At 42.2% G+C, this 13,801-nt stretch overlaps 1 protein-coding gene across 1 annotated transcript in view; it reads left to right on the forward strand.

The window, feature by feature from the left end:
- The window catches only part of RIPK4 (receptor interacting serine/threonine kinase 4), a 32,864-nt gene extending 20,748 nt beyond the window's left edge, over window positions 1–12,116 (forward strand). The window contains exons 3-8 of the mRNA XM_044442303.1: window positions 5,341–5,489; window positions 6,502–6,551; window positions 7,528–7,686; window positions 8,962–9,062; window positions 9,178–9,433; window positions 9,828–12,116. Coding sequence (XP_044298238.1) covers window positions 5,341–5,489; window positions 6,502–6,551; window positions 7,528–7,686; window positions 8,962–9,062; window positions 9,178–9,433; window positions 9,828–11,005 — 1,893 coding nt within the window. The 3' untranslated portion in view covers window positions 11,006–12,116. The remainder of the gene's footprint in view (window positions 1–5,340; window positions 5,490–6,501; window positions 6,552–7,527; window positions 7,687–8,961; window positions 9,063–9,177; window positions 9,434–9,827) is intronic.
- Window positions 12,117–13,801: the final 1,685 nt, after the last annotated feature.

The raw sequence follows: 13,801 nt of genomic DNA on the forward strand, positions 1-13,801 counted from the left end.
TACTCCATAATGGTGTTCACACTACAATAAAGTTTGCAGCTTGTGGAAATGGTCTTATGAGTGCTAAAAAAGTGTGGTTATAAAACAGTCAGTTTTCCATTATGAAACTTAAAAGTGTGTTCCTGATGGAGGAGGGAGGTCATAATTCTCAGTGATGCAAACTCATTCCCTGAATAATAGGCCTAGGAAAGACCCTTGGAAGTGGTGACCAGCCAGAGGAGACTGTGCCTGACCAGAAGGATCAATTCTCTCCTTCTGGTATCAGACAGTTATATGTGTTCAGTTTCTACCATTATGGGATCTCTTAAATCCACAGATTCATGCATTTGAGCATCCCATACACTTGCTCCAGAATCATTCTGCTTTTGCTTGTTATCCTTGTACCCAAGAAGTTGTGAGTTAAAATTGAATTAACCTGCAGCATAATATTTAAAGACTCCAATAAGGTGATAACTCAGAATCCCATAGAATTCAAATAGTGAGTCATTGCGTTTGACTCTGCTTCAGTCTGTTGGTGTACAGGGATTTTAGAAGGCGACTCTTGCAACCTAATTAAATTCCTTTTATGGCTCTGCACGCGTGTGGGTACCTGGTGCTAACAGGAGCTGCATGGATAAATTTCTTGTGCAGTAGTAGAAACTTACTTCAATGTGTCTACTTTTAAAGCTACAAAACTTTTTCAGGATGAACATTCTTCTTTCGCCTCAGCGGTGGGAGCCCCTTCAGGCACTACTGTTTTAGTTGTCGTAGAATTTTGATATATTGGGAGCTCCAAGTCTGTTTTGGATGTAATCTGATGGTGTTGATAAGCATTAACTTGTTTGCTTAAAATACAAGTTTGTAACTGGGGAAATTGGAGTTGTCTGAGGACACATAATTAAAAAGTTAGTGCAACCTTGTCTTTCAGAATCTTGGTTGTTGTGGCACCTGGTCAGAATATGTTCTGCTTTAGTTGAAATCAAATGGCACAAAATTTAAATAACCACTGCCATCCATTCAATGAGAGTAGAGAAGCATTGTTAAAATCATAGTTCTAAGTGGTGGTTCTTTTTTTTCCCGGGTTTCTTATTTTGCATTTACTTGTCTAACCACCCGCACTCCAAGGCTGGCTGGAGTTTGAATTGTGACTTTTGTCATCACCAAGTACCTCTCACTTTGCAAATGAAAAGTTAGACTGTGTCTATATGCTTACATTCAAGAATAAGTGCACAGAATCTCTTCCCATGCCCACCCCATTTCCTTTTTCACCCCTCCTTCCTTCTATACATCTTCCAATGTTGTCACTGCCTGTCGCTGCTTGACATTACATGCATTTATTCCAGCTTACATTGACCTTTATTTTGTACTTAATTTTAAAATAATATGTAAGTAATACGTTGTTCTAGTATTACTAGGGGTATGTTTATTACATTTTACATGTCCTGAACATTGATTGGGACTGGGAAATGAATAAGGATAAAATAGTCCTTAACCAGAAGTTGCCTGTTAGGTCCATTCCTTTTCATCTCCCAGCCTTACCTGCAAGTAAGTCCCGTTGAGTTCAATAGGACCTACTACTGGGTAGACATTTTTATGTAATTGTTTGATTTGTATCCTGGCTTACTACCAGGAAGAACAGCACTGTTGGGACAAAATGAGCCCAAGCTCTGCCATAGCATGGCTGCCAAAAGCCTGACACTGTAAGAACAGCTTAGAGTTAAGATAGGATTCCTGATCTGAGCAGGAACACATGTTGCAAATCTTGCTAATGTACATTGTCCTGAATGTTCTTTCACCTTAAACATGCTGATGTTTGCCTGTCCTAAAAGTTTTCCTTTTGTGTTGTCTTAATCCATTCAGCCCTATTGCTTTATTCTCATGTGCCTCTAGCAAACTGCCTAAATGATTCCCGCCCCGCTCCAAATTGTGTATGTAACTGGTAGGTTGTAAAAGCAACTTGTACAGACTCCATTTTTGTAGTCACTTTGGTGACTACCTGTATCCTGCATGTATTTTCTGTATGCCTGAATAAACGATTAACTGTCCTTTCGACTGTACACCTCCAGCAGACACCCTCAGGTTTTTCTTGCAGTGTAAAGTTATTTACTTATATCTTTAAGCTTTAAAACAGTTTAAAGTTATAAGTAAATCTTGACTGAAACAATAATAAGATACTTTAAAACATTGTTAAACCATAAGAAAACCAGAATAAAAACAGCATCCAACCCACTGAAAGTCAAAAGCCTGCTTAAACTGGGAGGTTTATGTGTGCTGGCCAAAGAATAGCAGAGAAGGAATAAACTTCACCTCCCTCAGGAGGGAATTGCACAGTCTGGGAGTGGCAGTGAAGAAACCACTCTTTCATGGCACCACCAGATGCACCTCTGAAGGTTCCAGTTTTGAAAGAAGGGCCTCTTCAGAAGATCTTAAGACATGAGCAGGCTCTTCTGGGAGAGAGCAGCCTTTCAGGTAGCCTGGTTCCACACCATCAGGGCTAAGTCCACACTAGTATTTGGAATTCCACCCTCACCATTGAGGCTCCTGTTGCAAGGGAAGCTCATGCTTCCTGTCCCTGGCTCCAGTCAACAGTCTGGCTGCAGAGTTGCTATAGAGTTGCTACAGAAGAATAGAACTTTTCACAGTCTGATTTCAAGACCTCTTCTCTCTCCTCCAAAGAAGTCTCTGCACATGTGACTTTATGACCCAGTTCAGTGTTATATGAAAACTGGATCATATAAGCACAGTTCGGATGTGTATAAGCCCTTAGGTTCTTGCTCTTGATAAATATTATTATCAGTCAGTCACCTGATAGCGATTGGCTGTATTTTGTTTTTTGAGTAAGGAATCTTTCCCCCCTTCCCTACATTTTATTTGTTTCTTTTTTTTTAATAATAAGTTTTATTCAAAATAACCCTAAAACAAAGTAAAACTAAAAACAACATCAGTCATCAAAAACATCAGACCTGCTGGGACAGCCCTCACATTTTTTCCATTTATGATAACTTAGAAACATATTTAGATCTATACGAAGTCCTGTTTCTCTAGCCAATAATAAAAAGAGTCCCAAGTTTGATAGAAATCAGTATCTTCTTTCTCCTTCAATGACAAAGTCTATCTATTTCTGCACAGTCCAAGATCTTTTTTAGGATCAGTTCGTCAGTGGGTGGTTCTTCACTTTTCCAGTGTTGAGCAAATGCAATCCTTGCTGCAGTAATTACATGTAAAATCAAGTACATTTCTTGTTTACTAATATCAACAGGTATAATGCCTAATAAGAAGACTTCAGGTTTAAAAGCTAAGGATTTTTTAACATTTCCTCAAGCCATTTATGTCTTTTAATCCAATACTTTTTCGCATTATCACAAGTCCACCACATATGATAGAAAGTACCTAATTTATGTTTACATTTCCAACATCCATTTGACATATTTGGAAATATCTTAGCTAATCTATTTGGCAACAGGTACCATCTATAAAACATTTTATACAGGTTTTCTTTATACGAAGTTGCTAATGTTACCTTAATATTTCTCTCCCACAGCTTTTGCCATTTTTCTAATTCAATATTATATCCAAAGTTTTGTGCCCACATTATCATAGTTTCCTTAATCTGTTCATCTTCCATTCTCCTATTGAATAAGAAATTATGTAGTCTTTTAATCATTTTCTCATCTGATTTAACCATCACCTGATCAAATGCTGTTAAATCTTTATAAAAGCCCCACATTTTATGGTCTTTAGCATATCTCGATTGTATCTGCACCTTATGCCACCAAGAAATATTAAATCCTTGTTCTTGTGTTTCTTGTTATTTGTTTAATTTCTATACCACCCAATAGCAGAAGCTCTCTGGGCAATTTCTCAAAAATACAAAATAGATATAATAAAAATATAAGTAGCACACAATATAAAACTTCCAATATACAAATTTTAAAGCAGTTTAAAATTACAACATACTAAACTGTAAAGCAATTTAAACATTAAAAATAATTTCAGTAATTATTGAAAATAATTTCAGACCTAATTAAAAGAGCTGGCATGACACATCCTATGCCTTTGAATGCCTGGGAGCAGAGGGAAGTGTTAACCTGATGCAGAAAGTATGACTCTATTGGCACCAGACAGGCATTGACAGAGAGAACAATCCATAATGGGAGGCACCACTGAAAAGACCCTCTTCTTTGTTGACTCTTTCTGGACCTACCTTGGAGTTGGTAGTCAGAGGAAGGCCCCAGGTACAGAGTGTAGGGTCTGGGTAGATAGAGGTTAGACAAGATGTTCCATTAACTATTGTGGTCCCAAGCTGTGCAAGGCTTTATAGATTAGAACCAAATGTGCTTAGAAGCTTATAAGTAGCCAATGCAAGTGGACCAGAATTGGTGTTATATGTTTGGACCTTTTGATCTCAGTTACTAATGTGGCTGCTGCATTTTGCAAGAACTGCTGCTTCTGAACAGTCTTCGAGGGTAGCCCCACATATAGTGCATTGCAGTAGTCTACTTCAGAGATTACCAGTCTGTAGCTCACTGAAATTAGGCTATCCCTGTCCAGATAACAGCATAGCTGGGCTATCAACTGAAGCTGGTAGAAGGCTACTCCATCCACCAAGGCCGGCTGAATCTCAAGTGATACGAGTGCATGGCCACTATATAGCTTCTCCTAGAAAAGGTAGACATGATCAGTCTTTCTTTTGCACAAAACACTTCACTCCTTTAACTTGCTGCCATCATTCAAATGTTCTGAAATGCAAGTTGCTGACCGGGATAAACCACATTAACTTTAGAAGCTAAGTTTACAGTCTAGTCAGAGTAAACACTCATGTCCAGATTAGTTCAACATACGCTTCTTTCTCTTTTAAGTTTAAGTGATAACGTGGAGCCTTGAGTGGCATCGCTGATTCTCTCTCTGCTACTTGGGCAAGTGTATGCATGTTTGTGGGTAGGGTGGTGGCTGAAATAAGTTACTCCAAAATAACCCTGCTGGCATCTCTCAGTAGTGGCTAGGGAAGTATGCATTCTCAACAGAATAAAGCACCCAAACAAACACCATTTATACACTCACTATTTTTTATTAGCCATTCAGAAAGCCTGGTGCAAATCTACTCCTTGGGCATTTGTTTTGATTGATACGTCTCTTAAAAATTTCCTTGGCCATTTTCTTCTTCTTTTGCTAGCTTAGATTAAAAAATGCCCTCTTTTTCTATCTCCATATTGTTTTTATTTGCTCCTATTTCCAGGTGTCCATTTCAATTTATAACACAGCTTATAACAAAAGGGTACATTCAAGCTGAGTATCTCAAAAGAAACCACACATGCAGCTATTATTTAGGAAATGTTTTAATTCTTTTTATTACTTTATCAGATTTCAGACTTTGGATTAGCCAAGTGCAACGGCCTTTCTCATTCTCACGATCTCAGCATGGATGGCCTTTGTGGCACCATTGCATACCTGCCCCCGGAGCGCATCAAAGAGAAGAACAGATACTTTGATACCAAGCATGATGTCTACAGGTCAGTTCACATATCTGTTTTCTTCTTCTTCACTGCATAGATTTCTCATCAGAGGTGTTAGGTAACCCTGCTAAATGTAAAAGCTAGGAACCCATCTTAGAACCCATTTGATCCTTATCTTGGATTTCTACTTTCCTTTAGTTTGGTCTGGACATTACAACCAGGCATGCTGACAACTTGAGAGGCATTCAAAGCAAAGTTCATGTGTGTGCCGTTTGATTCATTTGGTCATGATTCATTTAGGGCCAGCCGAAAAACAATGTTGCAACTGATTTCAGATTGCAGAGATGTAGTATACAAGCACCCATTGATATCCACTACTGTTTTCTACCCTGACACTGCTCTTAGCATTCTTGATGATGTCATGTTGAGGGCCAATAACCTCCAATAGTGGGCAGGGAACCATCTGTTACAGGAGATAGTGTTACACAATAGATGTCTGATCTCCTGTTCTGTAAGGCTTGCCCGTCCATGAACGTGATGCTTGTAATGGTGGCATCTGCCTAGATGCTTTTGTCAGCTTAATGTTGGGCTGGATCAGGGTAAGCAAGCATTGAAACCCATGGTCACATTTGGAAAGCAGAGAAACTGTCCTGGGTACAAGTATAAAATGGCTGCCATGGGTGGACATAGTTAACAATCACAAAAAACAAGTAACCTGCCAAGATTCATGAGGACTCAAGATGGCAGAGGCTCCTACCTCACTTTGATGTATTTCCAGCTCCTGGAGAGAAAATACACACATATTTGTACCCTAAAAATGGGAGAAGTGGGTGCCTTGGTGGGCACCAGAGGAAGGTTCTAAAGAGACACTGGTGCCCACAGGTACCATGTTGGCCTCCCCAGTGCAAGGAAATGTGGTCTATTCTAGCAAGGTGGGTCTCACTCTCTCAAGAGCTATTCTCATCCTAGCACTACTTTCAATGCTGCATCAAATGATCTAGTGTGATTTTTATTTCTGGTAAAAATGTGTCATACTTTTATGAAGTTAACTGAAGTTTTTCTTTTGCAGCTTTTCTATTGTTATCTGGGGAGTTCTCACACAGAAAAAACCATTTTCAGGTATGCTATAAATATTTGTTTATATGAGTCATATTAGATGAGCACATCAAAGTAAATGCTTCCTCATAGTTCTACTGGGATGCAGCATGCCAAAACTTCATCATTGTTCATACAGATCTGTGCCAGCTGCTTGAAATATTGTCCATGCCTTTGAGGATAAGAAATCCCAGCTACCTTTTCTGCACTGAAAAGGCTTATGAGGTCATTGAATCTAACCCTTCTTGCCAGACAGGCGCATGCAGGCACCCAACGGTCCCTCAGCAGTCAGTGAAGCAATCTTGACCACAATATGCCATAGGGTATGTGCAGGCGGGCTGCAGAAAGCTTTTTGTGGTACCCTAATATGAGAGGGCATATATAAACAAAAAGGTCACTGACTTTCGCCAGCCCCAGCAGCTTGAAGTCTAATCCAGCTTTTCCCATGTGGTTATCCTCTGAATGGTGTGAGTTGAAGCAGGCCCAGTCAGTATATCCAGTGGTCTGGGATGGTGGGAACTGTAGTCCAGAAATTTTGAATAGTGCCACATTAACCAAAACTATCAGATCCTGGGCATGATGATAAACCTGTCTAGAGGTACCCAAAAGAACTATAATTGGATAAATCTCCCATGCTGCAGGAATACTGAGGCATTATTGCATTTAATTTACCTACAGAGAACAACTGTATTTCATTCATCTCTTTTTTAAGCTAGCAAGCTGAGGAAATTAGAATGCCTCATCTGTAAGAGCAGAGGATATGATTCCATGTATTTAAATTTGGAATTGTAAATGGCATCCCGAGACAGCTTAAGGCAACAGTGGACAACCCCTGTCCCTCCAAATATTTTTGCCTCACATCATTGTGCTGCTCCTGTGCCAGTAATGTAGGCATTCATGCTAATAATGTAGGCGTTACTTTAGGAAATTCAGGCCCTAAAAAAGGGACTGATTAATCTCAGAATAAAAAACAGTTGTAATTTGTCCTTTTCATTTGCAGAAGAGAATAACATCTTGCATATTATGGTGAAAGTAGTTAATGGCCACCGCCCAGAGCTACCAGCCATTTCCAAATCCAGACCTCGTGCATGCAATAACTTGATCAAACTGATGCAAAAGTGCTGGCAAGATGACCCCAGCAAGAGGCCAACATTTCAAGGTAAACACTTCTAACTGGGCTCATTGGCAAAGTAGTGAGTCACTGCAGTGTTCGGGACTGTATTAATCCATGGTGGAGCTCCACCAAAATTTTGTAAAAATGATGGACGCAAAGTACACACAAACCCAGTGTTCTGTGCAGGTCACAGTATGAGGAACTTCCTCACTGCAGGGAGGGGATTATGCCAGAACTTGTCTGATCATGAGCAGATGTTGATTTAGATGTCAGATGTGTACTGATCTACCTAAGTCCCCAAGCTGCTACCTAGGGTGCCCTTGCAAATCTATATATATAGCTGTGGTAAAGTTATGCTAACATAAAGGAAAATGTTTTGTTCATATGGTATTTTCCACAGTATGAAAATGCTCTTGCCAAATGTAAGCAAGAGGAGTAATTCTAGATTGACCTTAAAACGTGGGTTGAGGAATCGGCACAATCCAGATCGGCAGTAGAATACGGTTTTCACATCGTGTTGGACTGTGCCATAGCACTGTGGCTTCTTGAATGCTCCCTTGCATGCAAAGTATGTGCACTTTGAAAATAAATGCAATGCAAGAGCTAGAAAACCGTGGGCAGGATCTCCTAAGCGTACATGAACATCCGTGGGGGAGAGGGAGAGAGGTGGGGAGGGTCACGCATATCCTTCACTCAGCACAGCTATTAATCTTCCCTTTTTCTCAGTCCATGCTGATGAATCTGAATATGGCCCCATATCCTGCAAAGTTATGTAACTGGCATATTTTATTCCAGCTGAATAGGTTTTATGGTTGCATGATAAACTATTTAAAGTGCAGAAATTCTCCCTGATTTAATTGCTTGCACAGAGGAGGAAAGGATATTGAAGGGAGGTGTGCCTGGAGCAAGGAGACCTATAATGCCTGTGTTTATTACTTGGTCAGTTCCCAAAATGACAGCATATGCTTTTACTGTCTTTGCTTTGTGGAAGTCTTTTTGCAGCAGGAGCCCTATCTCATTTCTGGTGGAGGTGGGGGAGCCTGTGGCCCTCTAGAGGTCCACTTCCGGTCTGCCCACTGGTTGTGCTGGCTGGAGCTGATGGACCTGGCAGCTGACAACTTCTGGAGGGCCACAGGTTTTCCATCCCTGTTACAGCACCAGGACAAGAGTGGCTTACATTTCTCCGGTCCCTCTCATAAGCAAATATATTTCTTTGTTGAGAAGGAGACTGTGCTGTGTGAAGACTCATTCCTTTTTCTGAGCATCTTCTAGAATGAAGATGCAGCATCTTCATCTTTGGTTTATATTTTTATTTCCCAGAAATTACCTCAGAAACAGAAGACCTATGTGAAAAACCTGAGCATGAAAATAAGGAAATGATAGTTCAGGAAGATGCTAAAACCACTCAGGCTTACCCCAAGGTATGTCTTTCAACAGGATGTGAAAAACAGGGGGAATTTCATATTTCTATTATCTTCTTCCTGACCGTTGCTTTTAATTCAGAAGGTCTATTGTTTTTCCTGCTATCCATTCCAGGAGGCGCCTGGGCTTTCCCAGTTAAAGCAAGAGTTCGATCCAATATCCGCTGAGGATTACAGCCTTTCTGAGTTGCTGTCCCAGCTGGACTCAGGGATTTCTCAGACAGAAGAGCCAGAAGAGCTCAGTCGTAGTGCTTCTGAATCTCAGCTTGCCTCCAGTGACAAGAGGCTTTCAGGAGTGTCCTCTGTAGATTCTGCCTTCTCTTCACGAGGTTCCCTGTCACTCTCATTTGAGCGAGACAATTCTGGAACAGGTAAGGATCTCTTAGCTTAGTTGGAGCAAGACTTAGACAAATTTGGCATGTTGTGTTGAGGATGGGAAAACAATTTGTTGTGACTTCTGGGTCCAGCAAGACACAAAAGGAGAACATAGCAAAAGCAGAGAAGCTTGTTGCCCACAGCATGATACTGCATTGCCACTTGAGTAAGGTCACATGGACACCTGTCCAGTGTGCAAAAAGCAGGGCTGGTGGGGGAAAGGGCTTCCTTCAATTTGGCTTTGTATGAAGCTTGCCAATTGAGAATATGGGCAGTGGGGCTGCTGTGTTTTGTCTGTCAGGGTTGCTGCATCTTTAAAGTTTAGCCATCAGTCAATGTGTGGAAGCTTGAAGATGGTGCACAGTTGAGGTTTCTCTTTTGCTCCTCCAGATATTGGCACGATGGATATTCAGAAAAGAAAGCTGGCAGAGGCAATCACGTCTGGGGACACTGGCAAACTGATGAAGATCCTTCAGCCCCAAGACGTTGACCTTGTTCTGGATGGGAACTGTAGCCTTCTGCACTTGGCTGTTGAGTCAGGCCAAGAAGAGTGTGTCAAGTGGCTTCTTCTGTACAATGCCAACCCCAATCTGACCAACAAGAGAGGCTCTACACCTCTCCACATGGCTGCCGAGAAGAAGAACAAAAGCATTGTTGAGTTGCTTCTGGCAAGGAAAATTAATGTGAATGCTAAGGATGAGGACCAGTGGACAGCCCTTCACTTTGCTGCCCAGAACGGGGATGAGCTGAGCACGAGAATGCTGCTTGAGAAACACGCCTTGCTGAACGAGATAGACTTTGAGGGGAGAGCTCCCATCCACGTGGCCTGCCAGCACGGCCAAGAGAACATAGTGCGTATCTTTCTGAGAAGAGGAGTGAATGTTGGTGTCAAAGGGAAGGATGACTGGGGACCTTTGCATTATGCTGCTTGGCAAGGTCACCTGTCCATAGTGAAGCTCCTGGCCAAGCAGCCCGGGGTCAATGTGAATGCGCAGACCGTGGATGGAAGAACCCCGTTGCACCTGGCAGCCCAGAGGGGGCATTACAGGGTTGCTCGCATTCTTGTAGAGTTGCAGTCAGACGTCAATATAAGAAACGCTTGCCTGCACACTGCTCTCCATGTTGCTGCCGAGACTGGCCACACCAGCACCTCCAGGCTGCTTCTCAACCGCGGCACAGATGTAGAAGCAACGTCAGCAGAAGGCTTCACTGCCCTCCACCTTGCGGCTCGCAATGGCCACTTATCGACGACCAAGCTGTTGATTGAAGAAGGGGCCAATATCCTGGCCAGGGGCCCCTTAAACAGGACAGCACTGCACCTCGCTGCTGAAAATGGGCATGCTGAGGTTGTAGAAGAACTCGCCAGACCAGAAAATGTAAATGACCCTGATGAGGAAGGGTTGACGGCCCTGCACCTGGCAGCAAAAGGTGGACATAAGCACACAGCTGACATTCTTTTACAGCGCGGTGCCTTTGCAGATAGGCAAAACCTTGCATTTCAAACCCCACTGCAGCTGGCTAAGCAACACGAGAACACAGCAGTTGCCACGCTGCTCAGTGAGAGATAGGTCACTGAGTTTTGGGTCTTCCCAGAGAGGCTGGGAGATGCAAAATCTCGGGGACGGGGGGGTTGCCTCAGCTCACGCCTGTAGTGTGTGCACCTGCACGGGTTTTACAGGCGAGTATGCATTCTGCCTGAGTAGAAGCTACTTCTGGATGCAGCAATGCAGCCTAAGAATCTGAGTGAGCGTGGTAGCAAGGGTCAAGGGAACCCTGCACACCGACTGATGCTTGCCTGTAAGGTGGTGTGGAGGAAGCCACGTATACAGGCATGGTTCCTTCCCAGGCACTTCAGCAGTAGGGAGTAGACTTGCCCTATAGATGGTACAAGGAGTAGTTTTTAAAAAGAGACAGAGTTAAGGGAATGCTTGACTCTTTCAAGGTAGAGTCAATATCTAATATTTCAATCATTTTTTTACATTCAGACATTATGAGAGAAGCATCTTGGAATGTCGCACTAGAATATTTTTGAAATTGATCTTTCATTGCATTCCTTCATGATGCCTAAGTCAATAAAAACATTTTACCTTGCTAAAAGTACTGTAAAGATGGTTATCCTTAGGCCATATAAACAGCGATCATGATCTCAGTCTCATAATGCATAAGGGATTAAGGAAAAAGAATGCAAGAAATGATGATTTCAAAGCCACACATTTCTGTGTTCTAAGATGAGCCGCTTTTCCATGTCTATCATAATCATCCAGAGCTTGCAATAACAACTGTGAGCATCCAAATTATGAGTGAAGGGAGTATTGCATAGAAATTCTTTTCTGATGTACAATACCAGCTTATGTATATATACAGTGTATATGCATGATATTTTCAATACGTAAATGAATGAAACAAAACACAGGAAGGTTCTGAGCACATGTGTGTGTCTGTATGCATGCTAAAGCAGGAAAAATCATAGAAGTATAAGCATAGCTAAAATGCAGCAGTCTAAATCTCTTAGGAGCAGCTTTTAAGCGGTGTACATAACTGAACCACATTTACGGTACTGCAGTATCTTTTGAACAAATGTATTGTGTTGGATAGACTAATATAAAAATATACTGTGTATATAGTATTCCAGCCCATTGTACATCTTTTTTCTACTACAGAAAATTGACACTCTTCAGATCTGGGTATGTTTTAATACACCTTTTATAAATTTTCATTATTTTCAAAAGTACAAATGGAATATGTTTTATCAATAAAATAGTTCTGTTTTACTTGTAAAGTGACTTAAGTGTGTCTGCTGAGTTCAAGGGACAGATTAATTTCACAGTCTTAATCTTTGCTTAAAAATCACTCATTCACATGTGATTACCTGTAATCCAGATATTACCAGGAAATGTTCTCATGTTATGGGTGTGGACCTGAACTACCCAGTGAGTTCCCAAGCCTTGCCTGAGTCCAGCTGTATTTACACAACTGCATTCTCTTTGAATACTTCCAGCCGAGGCTTTTTTATAACCCTGGATCAAACTCTGTCTGAGTGCCATTTTTTCACAGTTGCTTCTCCTTTTTTTCTTACCAGAAAAGAAATCTTATGTGGAAAGATAGAACAGCTGCACAATGGCTGGATTCACACAACTCGTTAAACCCTTTGGGGATTTTAGCCAAGCGCTGTGGTAAAAATTCTATTGAGCCTGGCAGACCATCAGGCAGAGTGGCGGTGGGGGTGGGGTGCTTCCCACTCCCCACCCCCAGCTCTCCTGTGTTATCTCAGGGGACATGGCAGGCACACCAAGACATCCCCTCAGCTGGGGCAAACCATTCTGTGCTGCCCATGGCTTGCCTGTGGTATCCACAGCCAGTGAGGCCAGCCCAGGGCCACATGAACAGGTACCTTCAGAACCCAAGGATGGAATGCTTGTCACACACCCCACCTTTAAACAAAAAGAAGAAAAAATAACTAGCATTGGGCTACAAAGTGCAAATTCAGCAGCCATGCTAAATTTCAGCCCAGTGTGAACTATCTATTAGATTTTATTTTATTTTTTTTAAGGCGGGGGTGTGTGAAAAGGACCTTTTGTAGCAGATTTCTCAGGGGTTTTTGGGGAGGGGTGGCTAATGTGGCCCAGGTCTGCCTTCACTTTGTACAACAGAGGCGCAAGGGCATGTCTCAAAAAAAGTCAAGAACCTGCATAAAAAGTGTTTGGGGCAGCAACATCCAAATTCCTCCCATTTCATGCAGGATCTCCAGCTTTTGGGGGTGATGACAGGAAGCACCAACTATGCCCTTGCATCTGCAATTTACCCTGTGTGGAGTGTACCTTGGGGGGACGCAAAATATGAGGGAACCCCCCGATGGATCACCCCTGCCTCCCTGCATGAGAGATTTGCTGCTGGAAGGGAGGGAGGAAGCCCTTCCCCACTGTCCCCACGTGTTGGCACTTTGGGGTTCCTTGGAGAGGCTGTTCCCATTAGCCCCTCGACAACAGCAGCAAGCCTTTCTGGTTCTCTGCCAAGGAGCACTCTCACTTTTGACTCGACCATGGCTTATTTTGTTGGGCTCAGGCAACGCAATATGCCATGCTCAATCTACTAAAAGCCATGACCTGGTCACGGTGTCTGTTGTTCGTAGTGCTAAAAGCCACCTGTCAGACAACAGCCATCATTTTTAAAGCCATTCCTTGCAATTGCAGTTAAACTTTTTGATAGTGGCTTAGACATTAAACAAAAGTTTCATCTGGAGATAGTTACTTCACATAATCAGGGGAGCAATCCGATGCCTATTTAGATCGAAAAAAGGCCTACAGGTTGCAGCATCCATGCTGGCTGGAGAGTGTTGGAGGTTGTATGATTTTCTTGTTTGCAAC

Source organism: Varanus komodoensis, unplaced genomic scaffold (assembly GCF_004798865.1).
Source record: "Varanus komodoensis strain SLA01 unplaced genomic scaffold, ASM479886v1 scaffold4, whole genome shotgun sequence".
NCBI lineage: Eukaryota > Metazoa > Chordata > Lepidosauria > Squamata > Varanidae > Varanus > Varanus komodoensis.